Genomic DNA, 26,264 nt, shown 5'->3' on the forward strand with positions numbered 1-26,264 from the left:
AGTTCTGTGGCTTCTGGGAGTTGTAGTCATTGGTGCTCCTAGTGCAGAATTTAAGCCACATTAGTCAGGGAAGCCATGTCATTGAAAGGGTCACTTTGAGGGAAAAAAAATTTTTTTTAAAAAACTTCTGGCTGGTCTGGAAATTAGAAATCTGCCAGTCTCTGCCTCCTTAATTGCTGGGATTAAAGGGCTGTGCTACCATGCCCATTGCTACTTGAGAGGAATCTTGAGGGATGAGCAACACAGAGGATCTGGGCAGCATTCCTAGAGGGCACAACTTTGGCAAAGACGCGGTTTATTCGAATCATTGCAGTCATTACCGTGCAGCCATCATAAGTCTCAAGAACTTACATGTTCATTGAGCTTCTCAATCAGCGTCAAGAGACCCATGGGTGCTGAGGAAGGACAGGCTCTGGTGGTTTAAATATGCTTGGCCCAGGGAGTGGTACTACTAGGAGGTGTGGCCTTGTCGGAGTGGTTGTGGCCTTGTTGGAAGAAGTGTGTGTCATTGTGGGAAACTAAGAGAGGTTCCTCCTAGCTGCTTTAGGCCAGTCTTTTCTTGATAGCCTTTGGAATAAGATGTAGAACTCTCGGCTCCTCTAGCACCATGTCTGCTTGGATACTGCCATGCTTCCAGCCTTGACGATAATGGACTGAACCTTTGAACCTGTAAGCCAGCCCCAATTAAACATTGTTCCTTATAAGAGTTGCATTGGTCATGGTGTCTCTTCACAGCAGTGGAAACCCTAAGACATAAGCCATGCACCACCAGGCCTTCCCTCACTCAATGTTACAGACCACTCCTATTTCTAAACTGGTAGTCATAGCAACTAATTCATGGCCTGCTCAAGGCTGCTTCAGGGGAAGATCACAAAGAAGTACATGGTTTGGGGGATCACAGAATACCAGGTCACAGATCCACTCAACTCAATTCTACACCCGACTCACATCCCACACCAAGGCTTCACTGAGACCCACGTGGAGACAAATGACACAATGGAGCAGACAGGGTCAAATGATCCCCTTTATTATGTTCATCCAGTTACACAGATAGACACTGGCTCAGGCAGGTCAACTGCCAACGAGGGGATAGCGTGTGTCTCTCAGAAACAAGGGGCAGTGGGCACCAGAATGCAAAAGCTGGCAACAGACAGGAGGATCCCCAGCATCAACTGGGCCCTCCCACCCCTCAAGCAAGCCATCTGTGCACAGCCCCATTTCTCTCATTCCCTCCTCATGAAAGTGCATAGTTGCCTGGAGATGCAGCATCCCAGGGCCTGAGCAGCTGGGCCAGACACTGGTAACAGGCTTTCTCAAGGGCAGTGCCAGGCATGGCCAATAGGTCTGAGCCAGGAAAGAGGAAAGGCAGATAGGGCAGGAAATTGACAGGGGTAACATCCAACAACTTGTGGATGCTAGGCTGGCAGCTGGATCACAGCCCTCCTGGAAGTACCAGAGGACGAAGAGAAAGGGAGCTGGGGGGAGGAGGGGGAGGAGGGGGAGGGGGAGGAGGGGGAGGAGGAGGAGGGGGAGGAGGGGGAGGGGGAGGAGGAGGGGGAGGAGGAGGAGGAGGAGGAGGAGGAAGAGGAAGAGGAAGAAGAGGAGGGGAGGAGGAAGAAGAGGAGGAGGGGGAGGAGGAGGAAGAAGAGGAGGAGGGGGAAGAGGAGGAGGAAGAGGAAGAGGAGGAGGGGGAGGAAGAGGAAGAGGAGGAGGGGGAGGGGGAGGAAGAGGAAGAGGAGGAGGAGGAGGAAGAGGAGGAGGGGGAGGGGGAGGAAGAGGAAGAGGAGGAGGAAGAGGAGGAGGAAGAGGAGGAGGAGGAGGGGGAGGAGGAGGGGGAGGAAGAGGAAGAGGAGGAGGAAGAGGAGGAGGAAGAGAAAGAGGAAGAGGAGGAGGAGGAAGAGGAGGGGAGGAGGAAGAAGAGGAGGAGGGGGAGGAGGAGGGGGAGGAGGAGGGGGAGGAGGGGGAGGAGGAGGAAGAGAAAGAGGAAGAGGAGGAGGAAGAGGAGGAGGAAGAGAAAGAGGAAGAGGAGGAGGAGGAAGAGGAGGGGAGGAGGAAGAAGAGGAGGAGGGGGAGGAGGAGGAAGAAGAGGAGGGGGAGGAAGAGGAAGAAGAGGGGGAGGAGGAAGAGGAGGAGGAGGAGGAGGAGGAAGAGGAAGGGCCTAACCCTAGAATCTCTTAGGGTAGCAGGAGCTATGACAACTGCTCTTCATAGAGAAAACAAAAAGGGAGAATCAACAAAGCCTAGGGAGCCACTAGGAAGGAAACTTTCCAGACACTCTTGGTTTCTCTTACAGGGAAGAAGTTAAAAAACAAAGCTCAAGGTGGCCCGAAACCAGGTCTTAGGCTCCAAGGCAAACCAACATGGAATAGTTTTCCAGTCTCCCTAGCCCACGTGGGTTTCTGTTGCAAGATGAGAAACAGCCAGCTGCTCCTTGGTAAGGCCTACCCACCTCAGGCCTCACACAGAGAGGGATATGCTACCAGACAATGTCCACACACCCCTTGAAAGATACAGTCCCAGGAACTAAGATGAGTCTAGAGAGAGATGAGGGTACTAAGAGAACTAAGGAAAGGCCAGGAATCAAGTCCTGTAGTGCTCTTGAATGGAAGAGAAGGCTGGAAGGGCCGAACCCACTAAACTAAAAACTAAAGGCAGAGCCCTTCTTCCCTCTCCCTGTCAACCAGGAATCCTATTCAGGACATTGTGCTTGCAGCCTGAACTGGGCCTGGGAGCAACTCTGCAGAGTATGTCCTGTAGCCAAGGATAAGTGAGACTAGAGAGGTGGGCCACCCTCTCTCCCCGACCCCCCTCCCTTCAGATCTGGCCCTCTGACCTCTATTCTGTCTGCCAGACCCAAATAGAGCAGCAACTCCTTCCAGAGTCCAGTGGTCACTCTGGGAAACTAGAAGCCCTTTGGGCTGGGGCCAGCCACCCCTCCCCCAGGGACCAAAGATGAGTCGCATACCCTCCGTTCCACCGGTGCCTTTACACCTCCAAGTGCCTCATACGACCCAGCTCCACAGGGCATACAGAGCAGCTAAAGGCAGATCTGGGCAGAAAGGGATTGAAACCAGGAGAGGGGAAAGGAGAAGGCTGCCTCTGTGGGCCAGGCTTCCACAATCATGGAGACCGGTTCTGCATTTCCAGACCCTGGGTGTCAAGTGCCAAATGGGCTCTGCATCCCGTGTGCCCCTTCTGTATCAGGGTTGGCTCAGCTCTCACGTCAGCTTCCTGGAACTGGGGAGTGGATTCGGGGGATCTGGACAGTCTTAAAAGCAGATATAACTGAGACACTCAGCCTTCGGAAGACAAAGAAAAGCCACATGGGGAGGAAAAAGATCACTGGAAGCCAGCTAGGGAAATGAGCACAAAGAATCTCACAGTGAGGGAGAAACAAGGGGAGGAGGACGTTGAGGGAGGACTACAGGGAGCAAGGGAACGTCCTCTCTGTCCCATCCCCTCGAACCCGCCTGTCACCATGAACACGAATACTGTTGCTTCCCAATGGGACTAAAGGCAGAAATAGCTTAGGCTCATAGTCCTGCACAGGGTGCCAGGCTCTCTGCTAGGCTGCCCCTGCCCCGTGGAGTCCCTGGGCCAGGGTCAGAGGGGACAGCCTGATGGCTGGAGGGGCTGGTTTAGTTCTAAACATACATCTAGCACCACGACATGAGCTCTCCACTGCACGTTATTTCACAAGGGGACATAGACTCAGCTCCCAATGCACAGAGACACTTCCTGTGCAGTACGCAGCTCTCGGAGTGCCAAGGGCAGGACCCAAAGGGTGGGGGTGGGGATAGACATATACATATACGTATACATATATATATATATATAACTCTGATTCTTTGTACAAAGTTGGGGAGGAGAAAAGGGAAGGGGGAACCCTGCTTGGTCACCACACAGATGATGTGGCTTGAGCCCCCTGTCCCACTGGCCCCCAGCCCTGCCTCCTGGTGGGCTTGGCTGGCTCACATCTCATTGGAGTATGTGTAATTGGGAGTGGCAGAATACTGAGTCTGCGGTTGGTTCATGGCGCCCTGAGCAGCCCCCATGGCTGCGTTCTGGGCAGCCTGCTGCACGTGTGGGTTTTTCCACGCTCCGGTGGTCCACTCCTCCTGGGCTTTGCTGAAACTGCCCCCGCTGCCCCGGTAGAACTTATGAACCTGTAGAAACAACCAGAGGGAATGGCTCGTCAGAGGAAAGCACGCAGGGCATGGTGTTTCGTCCCGCAATCCCTAAAGGGGCAGGAGAATCATGATTCAAGAGGCTGTCTGAAAAATAAAAACCAAAGCCAGGTGTAGTGAGTGCCACGTGCCTGCAACCCAAGCCCTTGGGGAGACAAAGGTGTGTAATTCTTCAATGCATGTTGAGTTTGAGGCCAGCCTGGGTTTCAAAAGTCCCTAACTCAAAAAATAAAAATAAAAAGTTAAAGCTGGGCATGATGGTGTACACCTTTAATCCTAGCACTCGGGAGGCAGAGACAGGTGGATTTGAGTTCAAGGCCAGCCTGGTCTAAAAAGCGAGTCCCAGGACAGCTAGGCAGGACTACAGAAAAATCCTGTCTCAACAGGCCAAAAATAAAATAATAATAATAATAATAATAATAATAATAATAATAATAAATAATAATAATAATAATAGTAATGGTTTAGGGGCTGGAGAGATGGCTCAGTGGTTAAAAGCACTAACTGGGGGCTGGGGATTTAGCTCAGTGGTAGAGCGCTTACCTAGGAAGCGCAAGGCCCTGGGTTCGGTCCCCAGCTCGGAAAAAAAAGAACCAAAAAAAAGCACTAACTGCTCTTCCAGAGGTCCTGAGTTCAATTCCCAGGACCACATGGTGGCTCACAACCATCTGTAATGAGATCTGATGCTCTCTTCTGGTACGTCTGAAGACAGCTACAGTGTACTCATGTACATAAAATAAATAAATCTTTTATTTTTATTTTTTTAAAAAGTGGGTGGGCAGCTGTTCAGGAAACAGATGGGATCCATTTGTGAAAAATCAATCCTGGGAGTAACTCACTCAGAAGACTTCTGTGTTGAGAAAGAGAAGGGGGGCGGGGGGCAGGCAGAGAGAGAGACACAGAGACAGAGCGAGTATGTCTGTGTCTGTGTGTCTAAGACTTCAGGTGTCAGAGGGCAACCTGCAGTCTCCTTTCTTGCCTTCCACTTAGTTTGAGACAAGGTTTCTTTTGTTTTGTTTTTTTGCCACTGCATGCATCAGGCTAGCTGGCCCACAGGTCTCCTGTCTCCATTTCCCATGGTGCCACGGGAGCGCTAGGATTATAGGTGCTCATGTTGCCTGATTTGCAGAGATTCCAGGCACTCACACTCAGATTCTCACATCTGCACAGCAAGTGTTTTCACCCACTGGGGTATCTCCCCAGCAGCCCACTCGTGTGTGTTCATTTGCCTGTCTGTGTAGAGGGCAGAGGTCAACTTCAGCTATCTTCTTCCACTGCTCTGTACCTCACGTTGAGGATGCCCCACCCCTCTCACCCCACCCCACCCTGTGCCCGATCTGAAGCCTGCCCTTTCAGCCAGGCTGGCCGTCCCTAAGCCCTGGAATCTACCTGTTTCTGCTCTGCTCCTGGCCATGGTGTTGCAATCATTTGCCACCATGTCAGGCTGTGGATTCTGGGGAACCCAATTCAGGTCCTCATGCTTATGAAGCAAGCATTTTACCCACCATCTCCTCAGCCTCCTGAATCCTCTTGTAACCTGGAGGAGGGATGGCTTCAGATCACAGCCCCCTCCACAGCCACCCCCTCACCTTTGATGCTTACACATACCATGCTAAGGGCAATGAAGGAAAAGACGGCCACAACCGTGAACATGACCGTGGGGATGAGCATCACCACCGCTGAGCCGATGTTTGTCCCGAAGAAGGAGATGGTGGCGATCCAGCCGCTGTAGGAAGGAGCGAGCTGTGGATGTAGGAAAAGGGAACCCAGGAGCCATCCCAAGGATCATCTCATTGTCACGGGGAGGAGCCACAGAGTGGCCACGTTTCTGATGCTCCCAGAGCTCCTGAGCTAGAAGGCTTCTCCCCAGCTTTCCTGTGAAATCTGACTCTCCTTGGCCACCCAGATACCCCTCCGGTTTTCCTTCCCCTCGAATCTACTGTGAACACTACCACACTACCCCAAAGCCTCTCTTTCGATCTATAACAAGCCACCCTATGCCCACAAAAGCAAAGTATCTTAGCACCCAGGCAAGCACACAATCCGAGTGCTACTCCACCAGCTCAGGCCAGACTTCTGCCTCTTACCAGACACCCCAGCCCGGAATCCCGACAGCCTGGATGATGCTGATGACCAGCTGAGCCATGAAGGTGAAGAAGAATGCCATGAAGCTGAAGGAGCTGTCTGTCCTGTGGCAGAGGAGAAGGTCTGTCACCTGGGCAGAGGCACTGGGCTTCTCTGCACTCAAGAGCCCAAAGCCCTTCTAGGCATAAGGACAAGCAAACAACCCAAGTGCTTTACATGGGAGCGTAAGAAGGATGGCCTTCATCTACAGATCTTTAACGGTTTCCATGAGTTAGGCCTGTGTGCAAGAAAGGGATGTCCTCAGGAAAGGACCGTCCATGGCACATGTATCAGTGACCCGACTGGCATAGAGAGATGGCGCCACTGTGGGAAAAACAATCAGCTCCATTGTCGAGGAACTGGAGCAGGGGCGGGCGGTTCTGAAACAGAAAGTCTCGGTGGCACAGAAAAGAGACCTTACCGACACCACAAACGGTAGCTAATTGGCACATAAATGGTTAGTCCTGTTGACAAAGAGATTAAAGGCTCCATGGCACTGAAATGTATATTCTGCTGGCACCAGGACAGCCTCGTTGCTATATGCAGCCCTAATGGCACAAAAATCGAAAATCCCAGTTGGCACTGGATGGGCACTCACTGGCACCCCATTAATACAGAGACAGGTAGTCCCTGTGGCACGGAGTTGGATGACAGCATTGGCATGGAGTAGCATCAGTGGGTCTTAGATGGCTTCTACTAACTCATGAATAAAGGGTTTTCTTGGTACCGACTCAGTCATTCCCCACTAGTACAAAGATGGACAGCTCCACCAAGACAGCCCAGAGGTAAATCTTAACAAGAAGGATAGACTGAAAAAAAAAAAAAAAGAACTAAAAAGGTCCCACTCCCAACCCTCTCAACCCGACCAGGAACTCCCAGGAATCCCAAGCTCCACCTGACAGTCCCAGTCAAAGGTGAACAGGGAAATAGCAGATAGAGTGTGGAATAGCAGTCAGGGGGAGACAGGGGTAGGAGCTGGGGTCGGCACCAACCACTTACTTGAAGGCCTTGTAAATGGGCCGAAACCAGCAGACGTAGGAGCAAGGTGTGAAGAGGATGAGCCAGAGAAAGGCCAGGCCAAAGTTGGTGGCTCCCCCGCCTCCGATCAGCCACGCGAGACAGCCCACCAGGTTCACGGCCAGCGTGACGCTGTTCACTGCAGACCCAGGAGCACATGCACACACAGAGATAGACACCAGATACACACACAGACACCAAAGTCCAAACAGAGATATGTGAGTGTCCAGACACGGAGACACACACCCGGGATTCCATATAGACTCACGACCAAATACATGGCAAGAACACAGACAAGCAGCAAGATATGGACATACACAGGGACATACATGCATAAATGCAAACACACACACTCGCACGCGCGCGCGCGCACACACACACACACACACACAGTACAGATTATAAGAAAGCTGGGAGCTTGGGTCAATACTTCCCTGAGAAATCCCACCAACCAAGAGTCTCTAGAGCAAGAACCCAGAGCTTCTGCCCAGCAAGGCCCCTGGAAGGATTTCAAAGCCGCAGGGTCCTGTCCTAGTAAGAAAAGTCGCTGGTGTGTTGGCGGGGGAGGGGGGTTAGGAGAGCAGCGTTAGAATTGAGCTGAGCATGCAAGAGGCCAGGATTCTCTCCACAAGACAAGTCAGTCCTTGGTCCTCCCAGACCCACAGCAGTCACCAACCCTAAAGCAAGAGATCCACCTTATCTTTTCTTACAAAGCAAGGACAGGAAATAGAAGGAGAAAAAGACCCAGAAACATCTCTTCAAACTGCTAGGCCACCTTCCTGGCACTTCAGTAGGGCAGACAGCACTGGCTGGGAACTGAGTCCTTGTCTAACCTATGATCCTTTCCTCTGACCTGGAGACCTGGGTTGCTCTGCAGTTCCCTAAGTGGAATTCCAATCAATCACCCTGACTAAGAATTCCTCAGGGGTGAGATCCAGACTGCTATTCTCTCTCACCTCACCTAAAGATCCTAGAACTCATACTATCACTCAGTCACAGCCAGCAGAAGTCTAAAGACTTCACTTTATAGAAAACGGATGTTAGCACTCACACACACTTAGATCTTTAGACATCAGAGAACTCTTCCTTGAATGTTGAATGAATCTCCAAAAACCTGCTAAGTTAACAAAGGAAGGTGGGCTCAATCTTGGCCTCAGTCAAACACCTCTGCTCCAGCTTCTGAATCTCAAGGCTCAGATACATTTTACTTCAGGACCAAAGCACCTGACGGGCACCTAGCAAGGACTTAAGGAGATATTTATAGCTCTTAAATCCAGCTTCTAGACCAGATCTTCTCATGCGGGCAGAGTTCCAGGAGCCCAGGGCCAGGCAGAATGCTCTCCTAACTCTGACCCAGCCTGACTGTGTCACCTCTGCAGCTACACCCACCTCAGGGCCCCCACAACAAATATGGATGCTTCTTGTGCATTTCAGGTGTTTCTTCCATTCCTGTGGATTGCTTCAAAGTTTCCTAGAGCTTTGTTGTTCTTACTGATTTTGTTTGTTCTTTAAAAACAGCAATTTGCGTGTGTGTGTGTGTGTGTGTGTGTGTGTGTGTGTGTGTGTGTGTGTGTGTGTGTGTGTGTTTGCCATGGTGCACACATGTGGAAGTCAGAGTCAGCTCTCTCCTTCCACTACATGGGCCTCTAAGGAACAAACTCAAGTTGTCAGAGTTGGCCTGGAAACTAGTTGGCCTAGAAAAGACACTATCTGTTATCATATTGGCTAGCATCGCTCTTCCCAGGCTCGCCCATCTCTAGCTCACTTGCTCTAGCATTTATATTGCAATTCTCCTCTCTGTCTTTGGGATGGGCACCCCTGACTCAGCCAGTACTTCTCCAGCGATGAGGTATTCTGTCTTTACTCTTCTCCTTGCCCAGCTCAGAGCCTACAATCCTTTGTTATACTCCCTTCCTTTCTTTCTTCTTCTGAGATAGGTTTTCACTGTACGACTCTGGTTGACCTAGAACTTACTCCGCAGACATGGCTGGCACTGAGCTCACAGGGATCCACGTGCCTCTGCCTCCTAAGTGCAGGAATTAAAGGTGTGGATTAACCTAGAATGACCATAACACACATCTTTACCTGAGCTCAATGCACCTAAGGAAAAAAGGTGTTGCCCTTGGGGAAGTCTGAAAGGACTAGAAATTCATAGAAACCAACCTCAGATGTCCCAGAGATCTTGGGAGGATGGGTTTTGCATCCTCACCTTCTGCTACAAAGACGAGGACGCTAACCCCACCTACCTTCCCCAAAACCCCCACCTCAGTCTTCCTCCATATATTTTTTTAAAACTGTTAGCTTTATTTTTTATTATTTATGTGTATGGGTATTCTGCTTGCATATTTATTTGTATATGCATGCAGTACCTGCAGAGGCCAGAAGAGGGCCTAGAACTGGAGTTACAGACAGTTGTAAGCCTCCATCTTGGTGGTGGGAATTGAACCCTGGTCCTCTGGAAGAATAAACCGTACTCTTAACTGCGGAGCCATCTCTCCAGTCCCCTCCTCCTTATTTAATGGGAAAAACAGAAGCCATCAAGTGTTTCATTTTCCTTCTAATATCTATAGGCTACCCATATCTGTCCAACTTCTCCTCTTCTCATGCTATAGAGGGCAGGGGACCCTTCTCTGCCCATAGGCCAAGGCAGGTCATAGAATAGTCTATGAGTCTGACCCTTGGCTACTGACTACTTCCCATGAAGGACCTGTTGTAAGGATTGAGATGAGATAGTCGTTTGCTTGCTGCTGCTGCTTCCTCCTCTTCCTCTTCCCCTCCTCTTCCTTCTTCTCTCTCTCTCTCTCTCTCTCTCTCTCTCTCTCTCTCTGTATGTGTGTCTGTGTGTGTGTCTGTATGTGTCTGTTTGTGTCTGTGTCTGTGTGTGTCTGTGTGTGTCTGTGTGTGTCTATGTTTGGGTCTGTGTGTATGTCCCGTATTTGCCATAGTGCACGTGTGGAGGTCCGAGGCCAACTTTCAGGAGCCATTCTTTTATCTATCTTATTAAGGCACAGTCCCTCTTGTTTCTGCACTCTGTACTCCAAACTCAACCACCCTTCCTAGCATCCAGGTGTTTGTCTCCTGTCTCTGCCTCCCATCTTGCCCTGTATTGGGATTACAGGTATGTAACACCACATCCAACCTTTTACATGGGTTCCAGGTATTGAACTCAGGTTATCAGGCTTGTGGGCCAAGAGCATTCATTCCTCCTTCACAAACTGAGATACCCACTAGCCCAAGACAGCATTCTTTACTAACCTCTTGATACAGCTGAGCACAGGTCTGAGTCAAGGCAAAGTCACACTACAGCCTGTCCTCCCTCACATGACTAAGCAGTATAAGTCAAGTGTATATACCTCATGACAACACCATTCCACTAGCCTGTCTCAGAGCATAACCAGGCACCCTCCAAACTCTCATCCTTAAACCCTCAGAGCATCAGACCCCTAGACCATACAGCTACCTGGAACCACAGCTTCTGTGAGCTGTCCTCTCTACAATATAGAACCTGCTGTTTGGGAAGTAGAGCATCCAAGCCAGATTCCATGTCTCCTAACTCCCCGTCGAATGCTCTTCTCTGAGCAATGCATCAAGAAACACGAGGCTTTAAAGGGAAGGCTCTTCTCCAAATCCAGAATCGTGGCAGTCACCACTGGTTCCCTGGAAAAGTATTCCAGTGGGAAGGGGTAGAGGAGAAAAAGAAACAGCAGAAAAGAAACCCCACTCTGTGACGAAGAGACAGCAAGGAGAGGAAAAAAAGAGAGGCCTACACAAAGGAAACTGAGGCCCAGTGGGCAAGCGGCCAGTGAACGTGAGCTTGCTGGGGAGCAGCGGGGGGATTTCCCAGGCCATGCAGATGCTACAGTTGGAAAGCAGGGTGTGCAGCACCCCTCCCTCCCCGAGACGAGTGCTTCTCCCTCACCCCCACAGCACTCACACATCCAGAGGTAGTAGAGGCGCTTGGTTAAGCTGAGATGCTGAGGAGGGATGTCTGCCTCGAAGTCTTGGTAGAAACATGGCTTCAGGGGGATGAATTTGGGCAATGGTGGGAAGTTGTTCACTTTCTCTGTGGATGAGATACAGGGCAGGGCATCACCGTGGATATCTCCCTTCATGGTCCTAGGGGTCCTATATGCCCCTTCCCTCCTGGCTGGACTGCCAATAATCCTATATACTCCTGGCCTTGTGCCCTGGTTGCTCTGTTACCCCCACCCAAATATCCCTACTTCCTGAACTGGCCAAGACGATGATCCCAAAGACATCAAAGATGCTAAAACAGCATCTATCAAAAGAACACACAAATAAGAAAAGCTGCCATGGGGTAAAGTGTTCCCTACAACAGGGAGCAAGTTCTCTGGCACGTGTGAGTCTGGAGATGTGGGTTCTGGCCTCAACACCATCAATTCATTGCCCCTCTCTAGACCTCAGTTGTTCAGAGGAATGGATCTAGGATACATGGTCTTAAAAGTTCCGGGCTGGAGATTTAGCTCAGTGGTAGAGCGCTTACCTAGGAAGCACAAGGCCCTGGGTTCGGTCCCCAGCTCCGAAAAAAAGAACCAAAAAAAAAAAAAAAAAAAAAGTTCCTCTAGCTTTGGCACCATGTATCTCTGAACTTCTAGAAACCAGAGGAAAAGTCTCAAAGTACAATAGTAACCGCAGAGAATGGGATAGACCACCCACGCTGCAACTTGGTCAGCTGAAGGGTAAGACAGGGCTATCAAGGTGCTCAACTCAGGTCCCCAGGCTCAAAATCTAACACAGGGCTAGATGGAGCCATGACGTTCTCAGACAGGTAAGCTGGAGTTGGGAGTTGGAGGGACAAGTAGACAAGAGTGCACATAGAAAGCAAGACTTCTGAAGGCCAGGACAAGGGCCAGATACTTTATCCTTTTGTTTTTCATGCCTACCCCAACATGGCCCACCTCTCCTTACCTGCCATGATGGACCAGCCAGCTCAGGAAGCCTGCTCACAACTCTTTGTCCTGACCTGGAAGGGAAGAAAAACTAGATGGGAATGAGGACCAGAACACCATCTCACTCAGCTCCCCTCTTCGATCCAGCTTTGCTTCTCGTTCTCTGAGGCCTGACACGCTCGCATTCCCACTGCGGAATGAACCCAAACGCAGCAGCTCTTCACCTCGAGGAGTCAGCATCAGCCACATCCTGCTAGCTGTTTCCACCATGCCTGTTAGTTTTAAATGTCAACTAGCCACAATCTGGAATCACCTGGGGAAGAGAGCCTCAACTGATGTGTTCTTTAAGTCAGGTTGGTCTATGGGTATGTCTGCAAGGGACTGTCTTAACTGTTAATCCATGTGGGAAGACCCAGACACCATTCCCTGGGCAGATGATCCTGGACTATAGAAAGGAAGAAAACTTGCTGAGCACAGCTGGTAAGCAAGCAGCATCTGTTTCCTCGTTTCTGCTCATGACTATGGATGGGATGTAATTAGCTGTTTCCATTCCTGCTTTGACTTTCCCCTCAGTGATAGATTATAACCTGGAACTATACGCATAACAAACGCTTCCCTCTCCTAAGTCTCTTTTGGCCAGCATATTTTGGTTTGTTGTTTTATTTTGAGACAGGGTCTTACTGTGCAGCCCTGGCTGGCCTGGTACCTACTACATAGACCAGGCTGGTCTTGAACTCACAGAGATCACCTGCCTCTGTCTCCTGAACAGTGAGATTAAAGGTGTGCACCATCAACCCCAGCAGGGCAGGGTGTTTTACAACAGCAACAGAAATAAAACTAGAACCACTATTTGCCTCAAGGCACAAAGTCTATCCTCAGAAAACCCCACCCAGGGCTACCAAGATAATTGGGTTGGGTAAAGGCAGCATACACTGATGGCTTTAGTTAGATCCCTGGAACCCACAGTAAAAGAAGAGAACTAACTCCCAAGCCTGTCCTCGGACCACATGTAACACAAACAATAGTAAATAAACAAGTGAACGAATAAACAGAAAGAAAGAAAGCTCACAGAAGGTAGGCAAGGACAGCCCATCCTCTGACCTGCGCAGACTAAGTCGCCCTCCCTCCTGCTGTGTGCTCACTTATGAGAACTTCATTACCCAGGCAGTGGGGACATACACCTTTGATCCCAGTGCTTGGGAAGCATAGCCAGGCAGATCTCTGTGAGTTCAAGGCCAACCTGGTCTACAGAGTGAGTTCCTGGTCAGCCAGGTACTACACAGAGAAACCCTGTCTCAAAAAACCAAAACAAACAAAGACCGCCACACCCACTCCAGTGGAGTCTGTGTGACATGAAGCTTTTGTGCGTTGTTTCTATCCAGACAGAGGCTGTGCCTGCAATGGCTTGGCCTCCTGGAGGTCCCTGGCAGTCTCCCTACAAAAAGATGATGACTAGGGTCTATGCTTGCGGTGGAGGTGCCTTCTGTGTTCTAGCCTTGGTGATCTTAGCAACTTTAAGCCTGTCAACAATATCTGATTTTAAGAATATAGCAGTGTGGGAAGATGGTCATGTACCTTTAGATATCTCAGGAACTGAAAGTTCAGAGACAGAAACGTCTCACACCATCGTGATAAACTCAACAGCTGCGATGAATTCAACTGCTGTATCCATTAGCTCCCAGTAAATAGGAGAGAAATTAATTGCAGTTACTAACAACATGACTGTTCCAGAAAAGCCTTTCCCCTCTTTTTGATAAGTTTTGTTTAGCATGATTCAAAACAGTAATGATTCTTTTAGAAAGATCATAGACAAGTTCCAACAAGTTGAACAAACTTATCAAGAGTTAACTATGGTTACAAAAGTTTCCTTACTAATCTGAGGGGCCATAAATATAGAGTTTAAACTTTATTATGACAAAGATAAATGATGAATGCATACCTGGTGCCCACAAATCTGGCAGTATAACTGCAGTTTTTTTTTTTTTAAACTATTGTTTGCAGTTGAGAACTATTTCCTAGACTGTATGGTTAGCTTTCCTCTTTGCAAGGGACATTGGTGGGGTAATGAATAAGAGCTGGATGATTGCCAATTATGATGTACCTGTTCTAACTGCTTAAATATGTGCCAAAAAGTAAAGCTTTTTGCAGCAGCACACACCTCGAGTTTGTGTCTGTCTGTCACGCCGAATCCGTTCTCGACCTGAAATCCAAGCCTTGGTCCCTCTGCTGACACACTCCCCTGGGTGGTCTGCGGCAAAAGACCCACTTTGTTCTCTGCCAGACACCAAGGAAAGAGACTGAGCAAGACACATGTGGCCTCTGCCCTGCAGTGAAGCTGTCCACAGCCCCCTGCTGTCAGTCATGTCAGAGCCTGCTGTGCTGATGTATACTTGTGGCCCTAGCACTCTGGAGGCTGGCACGGGCTCCACAGTGAGATTGGGATTCCTGAGACTAGTAAGAGGCAAGGCACAAGGAGGTGGATCTGCAGAATAAAAGGATGAAAGCCAGACTCCCATCACTTAGCCCACCAGGCAGATGATGGCGGCCCACACCAGAAGCATGGATGAGAAGTGGTCCAGGGTCCAGGGAGGACAAGCCGTGTCATGGCCATGGTGGGAAGATTGGCAGGCAGGGCTTCGTGCCAGCATTCAGAGTTCATCAGGTCAGAAACTGAGCAGAAGTCTGCTTGGCACATGCCTTAAGTCATCAGTTAAGGCTGGAGAGATCATCTCTTTTGTACTGTGTGGAAACATCACCTGTCAATAAAAATCTGATGGCCAATGAGCTGAGACAGGATTAGAAGGTGGGACATCTGGCAGAGACAGGAACTCTGGGAGAGAGTCAAGCATGGGAAAAGACTCCCTGCCCAGACTCTGAGGAAGTCAGACTATGAAACCGAGGAGAGGGAACTAGCCGTGTAACAGGCAGAATAGTACAAATGAGTTAAATGAGTTACAAGCTCATCGGGGAAGAGACCTAGCTTGGCCTAGGCACTTATTCACGAATAATAAGCCTCCCAGTGGTTATTCAGGACTGGGGTACAGGTAGAAAAGCCCACGCTTACGTAATGTAAGGAAGCCATTGTGCAAGCGCCTGCTAGACCCCAACTCTAAGTGGACACATATGTAATCAAGACCCAAGCAACAGTCCAGTCAAGGGCAATGGCATTTTCAAAGCTTTGCTGACATAAAGTTTCGTTTTGTTTTGAGGCAAAACCAATCTATAATGTCAAAAATGAGGGCACAGTCTGGGCAGGATAGCTCAGTGGATAAAAGGTACCATGGAGCCTGATTACAAAACAAGTGTTAGCAGTGAGTCCATCTGAGTGAAGACACATGCGTCCCCACTACCCTTCTCAGGTCTAAGTGGTGTGAAAGCTTCTAAATAAGAGGCTAGTGGCAAATACAGATAACGTCAGTAATGGGTCACAAAACTCTGGGATGGGTGCCGCCTGGCAGAGTGGCGCACACGCCTTACGTGATCCCAGCACCCACGATGCTGAGGCAAGAGGAGCACAAGGTAAAAGCCAGCTTGGGACATAGGGCTTGATGGAAGGAAATGAAGGGACGTTGGATATCACAGTGGGTGATTACACAATTAGCATGTAAGCTTGAGCAGGCAGGATTTCCTTAATGGGTAAAGTGCCTAAGACCAAGCCTGATGACCGGAGCTCAATCTCTAGGCCCCACATAGTGGAAGGAGAGAAAGGACTCCCACAAGTATTGCGTGAGGCTTGTACACCTATGTGCATGCATACACATCAAATCTAAAAATTAAAAGAGGGAGGGGCTGGAGAGATGGCCCAGTAGTTAAGAACACAGGCTTCTCTTGCAGAAAACTCAGGTTTGGCTCCAAGCACAGACATTACAGCTCAAAGCTCAAAATTGTCTATACTCCAGTTCCTAGGGACTCACTGTTTTCTTCTGACCTCTATGGAAACCAGGCAGGCATATAGTACTCAGTACACACACACACACACACGCACGCACGCACGCACGCGCGCGCGCAAGCAAATCATTTAGACCCATAAACTAAAACTAAATCTTTAAGAAAGAAAGAAAGAAAGAAAGAAAGAAAGAAAGAAAGATAGATAGATAGATAGATAGATAGATAGATAGATAGAATGAATGTACAAGGCCCTGAGTCTTATCATCAGCACCAAAAAGGGGGGCAGGGGGCAAACTCCTTTTTTGTTAGTTTTATTTGTATGATCTTACATGTCTAAGTTTTGCCTGAACGTATGTCTATGCATCCCATGTGTGCAGTATCAGAAAAGGGCACTGGATCCCCTGGGACTGGGATGGTTACAAGCCACCGTGTGGGACTGTAACAGCCAAGGGTTATGGAAGAATGGTGGAGGGAGCTTCAACCCCCGATACCTTGACATGAGATGAGTTGGTTACCTCTCCCATCCCAACCCAGACCATAAAGCCAGCCCCCATCCCATCAACCCTGGCAGGGATTTATGACCTTGACAGCTATCGGGCTTCACTCCTTGTTTGACCTCATAAGGTTCCCCCACCACCCTACAGCCCCTAAGTATGCAGATGAAGCATCTTCCAACACCCCTGCCCTGGCCAATGGGACACAGCCACACAAATCTCACCCCAAAGACCCTGGCCACCTCCCCAGGGGCATGAAAACCCCCTTTCCACCCAATAAACCAAACCAGGTCCCTGAAGCTGTTCCCAGCTGTGTTCTTTACCCGCACACTCACTGCTGACCTCCTGCACCCCAATGGGCCTGGCTATCTGAGGGAGCCGTGGACACAGGCAACACCACTGTGTGGATGTTAGGAATCAAACCCAGGTCCTCTGGAAGGACAGCCAATGCTATCACCACTGAATCATTACAAAGTTCTTTTGATAAAGCAGAAGAAAATGACTGAATTTAAAAAAAAAAAAAATCACCATTCTGGCCTAGAGATATCACTCAGTGGCTTTCTGCACAATCATGAGAGACTAAATAAAGAGCTGAGTATGGTTTATGTGCCTGTTCATGGCTTGTCCTATCTATTTGCATCAGAGACCCCCAAAGCTCCTCTTTTCCAGCTCTCCCCCCTGACTGTTTAACTTTTTTCTACTGTTGTGAATCTGACTCAGTATCTCATGTAAGTGGACTATGTGCCAGTTTGTCTTTCTGTGAACGGCTGTTTTTCTTTTTTCAATAACTAACCACCCTTCTTTGTGAGATGGACCTTTGGTAGTTCAGCTTGGTCTTGAACTCCTGATCCTGCTGCTTCCAACTCTTTTTTGCTGGCACTACAGGCATGCTTGACTGTGTGTGGCTCATCCTCACTTTCAGATTTAACATTTTTTGGCAACAATATTACACAGAGGATTGAGTGTCCTTCTGTGCATACATTGCCTTCTTATTCTGTTATCACGAATGCTAAGTTTAATCATTTGGTTTGCCAGATTCTCTCATTTTAGGGCTATCTTTCCTCAGAATTAATAAGCAGTCTAAAATGTGACACGCACACTGTTGCTTTTCCATAGCAACCTTCTCACACTGGTTTTGGAAGCCACATAATCCCTGCCTATGTTTGTTGTTACGCAGGGATGGCAGGGTGGAGGCGTGCGTGTGTGTGTGTGTGTGTGTGTGTGTGTGTGTGTGTGTTACATTGGTATAAGGGTCCTAAGCCACCGTGTATGAATGTGTGTGCCCATGTGAGTTCACCCAGAAGGGATGGCAGGGTGAAGGGGTGTGGGTGTGGGTGTGTGTGTGTGTGTGTGTGTGTGTGGGTGTGTGTGTGTGTTACGTTACATCAGTGTGAGGGTCCTTAGCCATGTGTGTGAAGATCCTTAGCCATGTACATGAATGTGTGTGCCCATGTAAGTTCACCCAGAGGCCAGAGGAGGGTGCCAGGCATCCTGATCTAGCATTCTCCACCACACTCCCTTGAGACACGATGTCCCCCACCTGGGACTTGCTGGGCTTTGGCCAGGCTGGCTGGTGAGCTCCACTAATTCTCTTATCTTCTGATGCCAAAGTGAGGATGAGCCACACACAGTCAAGCATGCCTGTAGTGCCAGCAAAAAAGAGTTGGAAGCAGCAGGGTCAGGAGTTCAAGACCAAGCTGAACTACCAAAGGTCCCACCTCACAAAGAAGGGTGGTTAGTTATTGAAAAAAGAAAAACAGCCATTCACAGAAAGACAAACTGGCACATAGTCTACTTACATGAGATACTGAGTCAGATTCACAACAGTAGAAAAAAGTTAAACAGTCAGGGGGGAGAGCTGGAAAAGAGGAGCTTTGGGGGTCTCTGATGCAAGGAGGTTAGACAAGCCATGAACTCAGCAGGTGGAAGGAAGCAAATGCAGGCAAGTGTGGGGCCTTGGAATGCAGCGGGAGTCTGCCCCATGCTCCCACTGACCCTGTACAAGCTGGAACGAGAGGGAGGAGGCGAGAGCAGGGCCCTCAGCTAATGGGTGGATATGACACAGTCTAAGTGCTCTGGACAGTAACTCAGAAAGCTGTGGGAATCAGGACACCTCCGTGGTGCCTGCAGCCACAGCGGAAGAAACATCAGATCTGAATACAGGAAGGGCAAAGAGGAGTTAGCTGGACAAAGGTGTGAAGAAAACAGAAGAGGCCAAAAGAGCAGTGGCCTCAGTTATGCAAGGAATACAGAGGCAGAGTGAGCAGAGAGCTTCAAGGGGAGGGAGGACAGGACATGTAAGAGGCTGGAGGGGATGCTCAGTGGTTAGGAACACTTACTGCTGTTGAAGAGGACCCAAGTTCAGTTCCCAGGCAGCTCACAACCTCCTGAAACTCCAGCGTCAGGAGATCCTACAGCTTCTGGTCTCCTGGGCACATGTACGCACATGCACATACACAAACACACACAGACACACACATGTGCACATTATCAAAATATTATTAAGAGGTGGGAAGGGATAAAAAGCAATGGGAGTTATCCCTTTCTTAAAGGCCATGGGACACAGTGAAGGATTTTGTCCTTCCAAAAAACGATAACAAAAACCCTCAGTCTACTTTGGGGTTGGTTGGTTGGTTGGTTGGTTGGTTGGTTGGTTGATTTGAAACAGGTTATCACATTGTATCCAAGGCTGGCCCAGGACTTAATAGGTATCCTAGGCTAGCTTCAAACTCAGGACAATCTTGCCTCAGTGGGTGCTGAGATAACAAACATTCCCCAACAGGCCCAGCTCAGATAGCTTTTATACAGCCAAAAGGCTAGAATTTTTTATCACATGTAAATAAAACTCTGAGATAGCTCAGTGGGAGAAGGCGTTAGCTACACAGACCTGAAGATGAGTTCAGTCCCGGCATCCCAGACAGAAATAGTTAAGGCTCACACTTGTAATCCCATTATAGCAAGATGAAAGGTAGGGACAGGAGATCTAGAAAGCCAAGCTGGCCTAAAGCAGGCAGAGCAGACACAGCAGGAGACACCCTGTCTCAGAAAAAAGGTGGATGCCAGCTACGGTGAGGCAAAGGCAGGCAGACCTCTGTGAGTCTGAGGCCAGCCTGGTCTACAGAGTGAGTTCCAGGACAGCCAAAGCCACACAGAGAGACCCTCTCTCAACAACAAAAAGATGAAAGATAAAAAGCAACTCCCAAAAGTGTCCTCTTACCTCCACATATGTGGCATGACATGCCTCTTTACACTCTTTACACACACACACACACACACACACACACAAATAAATGTACCTTTTTTAGACAGAGTCTTACTATATAGCCAGCCTATATAACCTCACTCCACTGTCTAGCCTAGAATAACTCCGTAGGCTAGGCTTGCCTTGCAGTTGCAGAAATCCACCTATCTTTGCTTCCTAGTGGCTAAAATTAAAGGTGTGGGGGTTGGGCTCAGTGGTAGAGCGCTTGCCTAGGAAGTGCAAGGTCCTGGGTTTGGTCCCCAGCTCCGAAAAAAAAAGAACCAAAAAAAAAAAAAAAAAAAAATTAAAGGTGTGCACCACCACGCTGGGGTTAAAAAAAAAATTTTTCTCTTTACCTCTTTTTTTTTAGAATTTTATATATGAATACACTGTTTACATATACCCTTCCCCCATTCCCTCATGTTCATGTATTTTTAATGTTATTATTCTCATGTGTGTGTACATGTTTAACTATATAAACACAGCAACCTGCTAAGCACATTTACTATTGTTTATACAGACATAGGTTTCAGGCTGACTTGGTATTGGACAGCCAATTAGGGAGCTCATTCCTGGGGAATGATTCTCCCCCCTAAGAACAAAAATTCTTTTTTAAGAACAAAACCAACTTTTGTAGGGCCCATACTTATAAACCTAGTACCTGGGACATAAATGCTTAGAGATCAGGAGTTTGAGGGCAGCCTGGACTATCATGAGATCTTATCCCAAAAAATAAAATATAAAAAACAAAAACAAAAATAAAGGTTAAAGACAGCCCAGTGAGCAAAGGTGACTGCCAAGCAAGCCTCGAGGCCTGCGTTCCATCCCTGGACTCCACATAAAGGTGGAAGAGAGGAAAAGACTCTGTAAAGTTGCCCTCTGACCTCCACATGTCCCCACAGAAATATCATGTGTTCGTGCACACAGTAATTTTTTTTGTTCTTTTTTTTTTTTTTTTTTCGGAGCTGGGGACCAAACCCAGGGCCTTGCGCTTCCTAGGCAAGCGCTCTACCACTGAGCTAAATCCCCAACCCCAGTAATTTTTAATTTGCATGAAATTAAAAAAAATGTTCAAAATCTACTTTCAGGCATTGCTTAAACTGCCTAGACTTTAGGCCTCTCCATTTTTGCTTGTTTTGTAGCAGAACCTCTTGTATGCTAAGCAAGGACTCTATTCCTGAGCCAAACTCCTAGCCCCACATCCTTGCTTCATTTTATTGTACAGCTACATCTATCTCACAAAAATGAGATCAAATGTGCTATGTCGTAATCCGATGTTTTTTTTGTGACAGGGTTTCAACATGTAGCTATGGTTGGCTTGGGATTCTAATTCAATGTTTCTCTCTCTCTCTCTCTCTCTCTCTCTCTCTCTCTCTCTCTCTCTCTGCAAGGTACTTAGTGCATGCAATGCCTGTAGCTGCCAGAAGAGGGCATCAGATCCCCAGGACTAAGAGTTACAGCCAGTTGTGACCTGCCATGTGGGTGCTGGGAATTGAACCCAGGTCCTCCTGAAAAGCAGCCAGTGCTTTCAACCACTGAGCCATCACCTCTTCAGCCCCACTCAACAACATCTTATAAAAATGTTTCAATGCAACTCTCCTGAGAAGCCTATACTCAGACTTGGGAGTGGCCTATCCTTTCCCCTAAGTGCCCCTCTCTCTTAATGCTTGTGCTCATGGCTATGCTAAAATCCTTTCTTAATAAACTCTCACTTTCTCTTTCCGTAAGTGGTACAAGGTGATCTGTGAAAATGGTTCACCTCTACCCTGAGTCATAGAATCATGGCGTCAGTAGCTTCCTATCTTTGTGCTCACTTTAACAACTCACCCAGGAAACCGCTCAAGCTGCAGCATGGTTTCCAAGGCACACATACCCAGAAAGCCAACAAGTATCTGTCCCTTTAAAATAGCAGTGAGTGCCATTCTGAAGGCACAGTGGCAGAGTCAGTAGATGAGCCCAGGCCAAGAAGTGCAACTGGACACAGGATCAGTGGCTCAAAGAAAATATTGATTTTTTTTTTCTTTTTTTTTTTTCAGAGCTGGGGACCGAACCCAGGGCCTTGCGCTTGCTAGGCAAGCGCTAGCAAGCGCTCTACCGCTGAGCTAAATCCCCAACCGAATATTGATTTTTTAAAAAATATTTTCTTATTTATTTTATGTATGTGAGTACACTGTCACTGTCTTCAGACACACCAGAAGAGGGCATTGGTTCCCAATTACAGATGATTGTGAGCCACCATGTGGTTGCTGGGAATTGAACTCAGGACCTCTGGAAGAGCAGTCAGTGCTCTTAACCACTGAGCCATCTCTCCAGCCCAATACTGAATTTTTTTAAGCCAGATCTGGTGGCTCATACTTTAATCCCAGCACCTGGGAGGTGGAGGCAGAAGTTTCAGGAAATTCGAGGTCATAGTTGGGCTGTTTTGAGCTTGAGAATAGAGGCACTGGAGAAAATTAGCTCAGCGATTAAGTGCAGGTACTGGTCTTGCACAGGACCTGAGTTTGCTTCCCAGGACCTGCATCAGAAGGCTTAGAACCTTGAGCAAGTCTAGACATCCAGAAATCTGGCCCCTGGTCTCCAAGGGCATCTATGCACAGACATACATAATTGAATAAAATAAATCTTTCAAAAACCAAAACCATAAGAAGCTCATTCCTGTAACCTTAGCACTTGGGACGGCCTCAAAGAGAGAGGGGGTGAGCCAGCACTTACAAAGAATAAAGCAAAAGCTGGTATTGTGCCTTTAATCGCAGCACTCTGGAAGCAGAAGCAGGCAGACCTCTGTGAGTTCACGGCCAGCTTGGTCTACATAGTTTAGGACAAACAGGGCTATAGAGAGAGACATTGTCTCAAAAAACAACCAACAATAACAAAAAAGGAGTAATACAGAACCTAAGAATTTCAACCCAGGTTCTTTGGTCATCCAACATAGCCAACTGAGCAAAATACCCAAGATGCACCGCTGTCTACACAGACCTCGTGACTGGTTCAACACATTCATAAGTTCCCCTCCTCACTGAGAAGATTCTCACTGAAGAGGAACAAAATCTTCCTAAGCCAGTAAAGGAAGCAAAAGGGTCTCTCTGAAGAAACAAGACCTCAGTGCGCGGGAATAAATACAAAGGAAAGTAAAACAAAAATAAATCCTAACTCTACTTCAAAAGAAAGGAAGAAAGAAAGAAAAGCGTGTGGCATGGGGCTTGACGGATGAAGGCCATCAAGCATGGCAACCTGAGTTATCTAGAACTCACATGCCAGAAGAAATAAACTGATTCCTGAAAGTGGTCTCTGGCCTCCATAAGTATGCTACAGCACATACACGCACGCACAATAAACGAATAAATGAAAAAAATACACAAAAGGTTTATTCAATGTGTTGGGTGTTTTGCCCATATGCATGTCTGTGCACCATCCGTGTACAGTGCCTGTGGAGGCCAGAAGAGAATGTCAAATCCCCCGGAACGAGGGTTACAGATGACCACGTGGGTGCTGGAAACTGAACGAACTGAACATAGTCCTCTCTGGAAGAGCCACCAATGCCCTTAAACACAGAGCCATCTCTCCAGTCCATAAAAATATTTTTAGAAGAATTTAGTTTATGTGCATATGTGATTTGTGTGCACATATGTATGTATGACAGATGTATGCCTGGTACCTGCCACAGTCGGAAGAGGGCACTGGAGCCCCTGTCACTGGAGTTACAGATGGTTGTGAGCCACCATGGGGGTGCTGGGAACTGAACCCAGGTCCTCTGGAAGAGCAGCCAATGCTCTTAACCACTAAATCTCCTCTCCAGCCCCAAGAAAAACATTTTTAAATAAGGAAATAAAAATTTTCCTATTAATGAGTACAGATCTATCTCAATCTTTTTTTTTTTTTTTTTTTGGTTCTTTTTTTCGGAGCTGAGGACCGAACGAACCCAGGGCCTTGCGCTTCCTAGGTAAGCGCTCTACCACTGAGCTAAATCCCCAGCCCCTATTCTCAATCTTTTTAATGACTGGCCAACTGGGTCAACAATGGCCATGGCCACGGAGCAGTCGGGTATGACTTAGGCTGACCCGACAGGCAGGAGGTCACTGCTTCAGGAGGCAGCAGAGGGAGAGCCATGCTGCCAGGGAACTGGGAAGATAGGAGTGAAAAGAAGACATGAGTGAAGGAGTTGGAGGGATGATGTAGTGGCTAAAAACATCAGGTGGCTTCCAACCTGTAACAGCCCCAGGGGATCCGACGCCTCTGACCTCCACCAGCACCTGCACTCACGTGCATACACCTGCGGGCAGTCACACACACCTGCACATAATCAAAAATAAGATCTTTAAAAAAAAAAAAAACCCAGGCTCCACGGGTGCCTGCCTATCATTACTGCACTTGGGAGGGGAAAGCAGGAGGCCAGATCCCAAATCAAAATCAAACAAGGCAAGGGCTGGGGCTGTAGCTTTGTCTGCCTGTACAAGGTTCAGGGTTCAATCTCCTATAGAATGGGTGTGGTGGGACACACCTACGATTCCAGCAACAAAGGCAAGAAGATCAGTTCTAGGTCATTATCAGCTACACAGTGAGTTACAGGCCACCCTGTGCTATAAAGGAACTCCTCACACACCCCTCATGACCTGCAAATAAAAAAATAAAATAAAATAAAAAGGCTAAGGGAACCCCGGGCTGCAGAATGAGACCCAAACAAAACTACAACAGCTATGACACTAGACAGGAAGCTTCCTCCCAGGTCAGGAAATATAACTACATCAACAAACCAGGAGGAAGACATCAAAGAAAGCAGGACAGAGGCTCAGGAGGCAGCGGAGGAGGGACATGACTGACGTGCAGTGATGCTTTGGGAGATACAAAGGGTCAGTATCCACTGTCCCATGTAGGACTTTCTACAAGGACCCTCCTTGCTAGAATTCAAGCGATGCATGGAAAATGCCCAGTGTGGTAGCACATGTCTATAATCCCAGCATTTGAGAAGCAGAGGCAGGAAGATCAATATGAGTTACACAGCAGCCCGGGCTACATGTTGAGACCGTGTTTCAAAAGAAAAAAGAGAAAGAAGAAGAAAAGGGCTAGAGAGAGAACCCAGATGTTAAGCGCACTGCCAGCTACTCCAGAGGACCAATTTCAATTCCCAGCACCCTCCTGGCAGCTCACAACTGTTCTAACTCCGGTGTAGGGGGTCCAACACCCTCTTCTGGCCTCCGAAGGCACCAGGCACTGCAAGTGGTACACAGACACATATGCAGACAGAACACCCATACCATAAAATGAAAACAAAACGTTAAAACTTTAATGCTCATATTTTTAAAAAGAACAAGTAGACAGGGAGAGGGCAGGAACACAGGCATGGCTCCGTCTCCCCCATCACCCTCATCACCCTCTACCTGAGGAAAGGACTTTGAGCATACAGTCCAGGTTGGAATATCCATGCCATGGGACAGGCTGAAGAGCAGGTGAGAGTAAGGAAGAGTTTCTAGGTGTCTTAAATGACATAAGGTTATAACTAAGACAGGACACCCTGGTGAACGCAGGGTTTCACTGCCCTGATCTAACCATTTTCTATACTCTGAGTGCAGCATCCAGAATGAGATCTGCTTTTTGGTAGGGTACATAGGCGAAATGGCCCAGTGACTGAAGGCATGGAACCAAGGATGTGAGCGACCGTATGCCAATGAGAACAAGACACGATGGTTGAGGGGACAACGCCTTCCCCAAATTGAACAGCATATGGAATGAGAGTCGACTTCCAAAATAAAGGCCTCCAGAAAAACAAGGCAGACAAGTAGGGAAGCAGAGGTAAAAAAACTAAATTATAGGAGCCTCAAGGGAGGATGCTCCCCCAACTCTGACTCCAGCCCGACCCTTATCACAGACCTCAAGTCACTGATGGGGAAGCATAGTGACAGAGAAGTCGTGAAGTCGCCTGTGAATGGTCCAGGGAGAAGTCTTGTTTGTTTCTGAAAGCAAGGACTCAGAAGGACTGCAGGAGGCTGAGATCATGGAATCAGAAGTCTGCGGGGTCCTTTGTCCTTGTTCGTGGAGAAAGGAGTGGCATAGGAAATGAAAGAAATCACTTGGCTTTTATAACCAATGCTCTTGGTGGAGAATTAGCAATCTGTTCTTCAGGTGAAAGCCTTTTGCTATTAGGGGATGGGGGTACATGTTACAATGTTCCTGAAAAATATAGGCTTAATAAAACATCTTCTTAGCAAATAAGAAACCACTCATAACTGAAATTTTGGTTTGGTTTTAGTTTGCTTTGACTCAGGCTCTTGCTAGGTATCCCTGGGTGGCCTGAAACTCACTATTTAGGCCAAACTGGCCTTGAAATTCCAGCAATCCTACCTCAGCCTCCCAGCTGCTTAGGTCAGGCACACACTATCACACCTGATCCAACAGAACCTGAATGAAG

At 48.2% G+C, this 26,264-nt stretch overlaps 1 protein-coding gene across 9 annotated transcripts in view; it reads right to left on the reverse strand.

The window, feature by feature from the left end:
• Positions 1 to 1,011: 1,011 nt before the first annotated feature.
• The window catches only part of Scamp5 (secretory carrier membrane protein 5), a 38,745-nt gene continuing 13,492 nt past the window's right edge, over positions 1,012 to 26,264 (reverse strand). For 2 of the 9 annotated variants that reach the window (XM_017595896.3, XM_017595897.3), the window contains exons 2-7: positions 12,258 to 12,312; positions 11,263 to 11,391; positions 7,311 to 7,467; positions 6,275 to 6,376; positions 5,796 to 5,913; positions 1,012 to 4,166 (exon numbers count right to left, since the gene is read on the reverse strand). In XM_017595896.3, the coding sequence (XP_017451385.1) occupies positions 3,972 to 4,166; positions 5,796 to 5,913; positions 6,275 to 6,376; positions 7,311 to 7,467; positions 11,263 to 11,391; positions 12,258 to 12,264 (708 nt within the window). In that variant the 5' untranslated portion in view covers positions 12,265 to 12,312 and the 3' untranslated portion in view covers positions 1,012 to 3,971. Of the gene's footprint in view, positions 4,167 to 5,795; positions 5,914 to 6,274; positions 6,377 to 7,310; positions 7,468 to 9,630; positions 11,392 to 12,257; positions 12,330 to 14,396; positions 14,750 to 26,264 lie in introns of those variants that run through there. The other 7 variants (XM_039082103.2, XM_039082105.2, XM_017595899.3 and 4 more) reach the window with 6 other exon arrangements.

Source organism: Rattus norvegicus, chromosome 8 (genome assembly GCF_036323735.1).
Source record: "Rattus norvegicus strain BN/NHsdMcwi chromosome 8, GRCr8, whole genome shotgun sequence".
In the NCBI taxonomy this organism is placed as follows: Eukaryota; Metazoa; Chordata; class Mammalia; order Rodentia; family Muridae; genus Rattus; species Rattus norvegicus.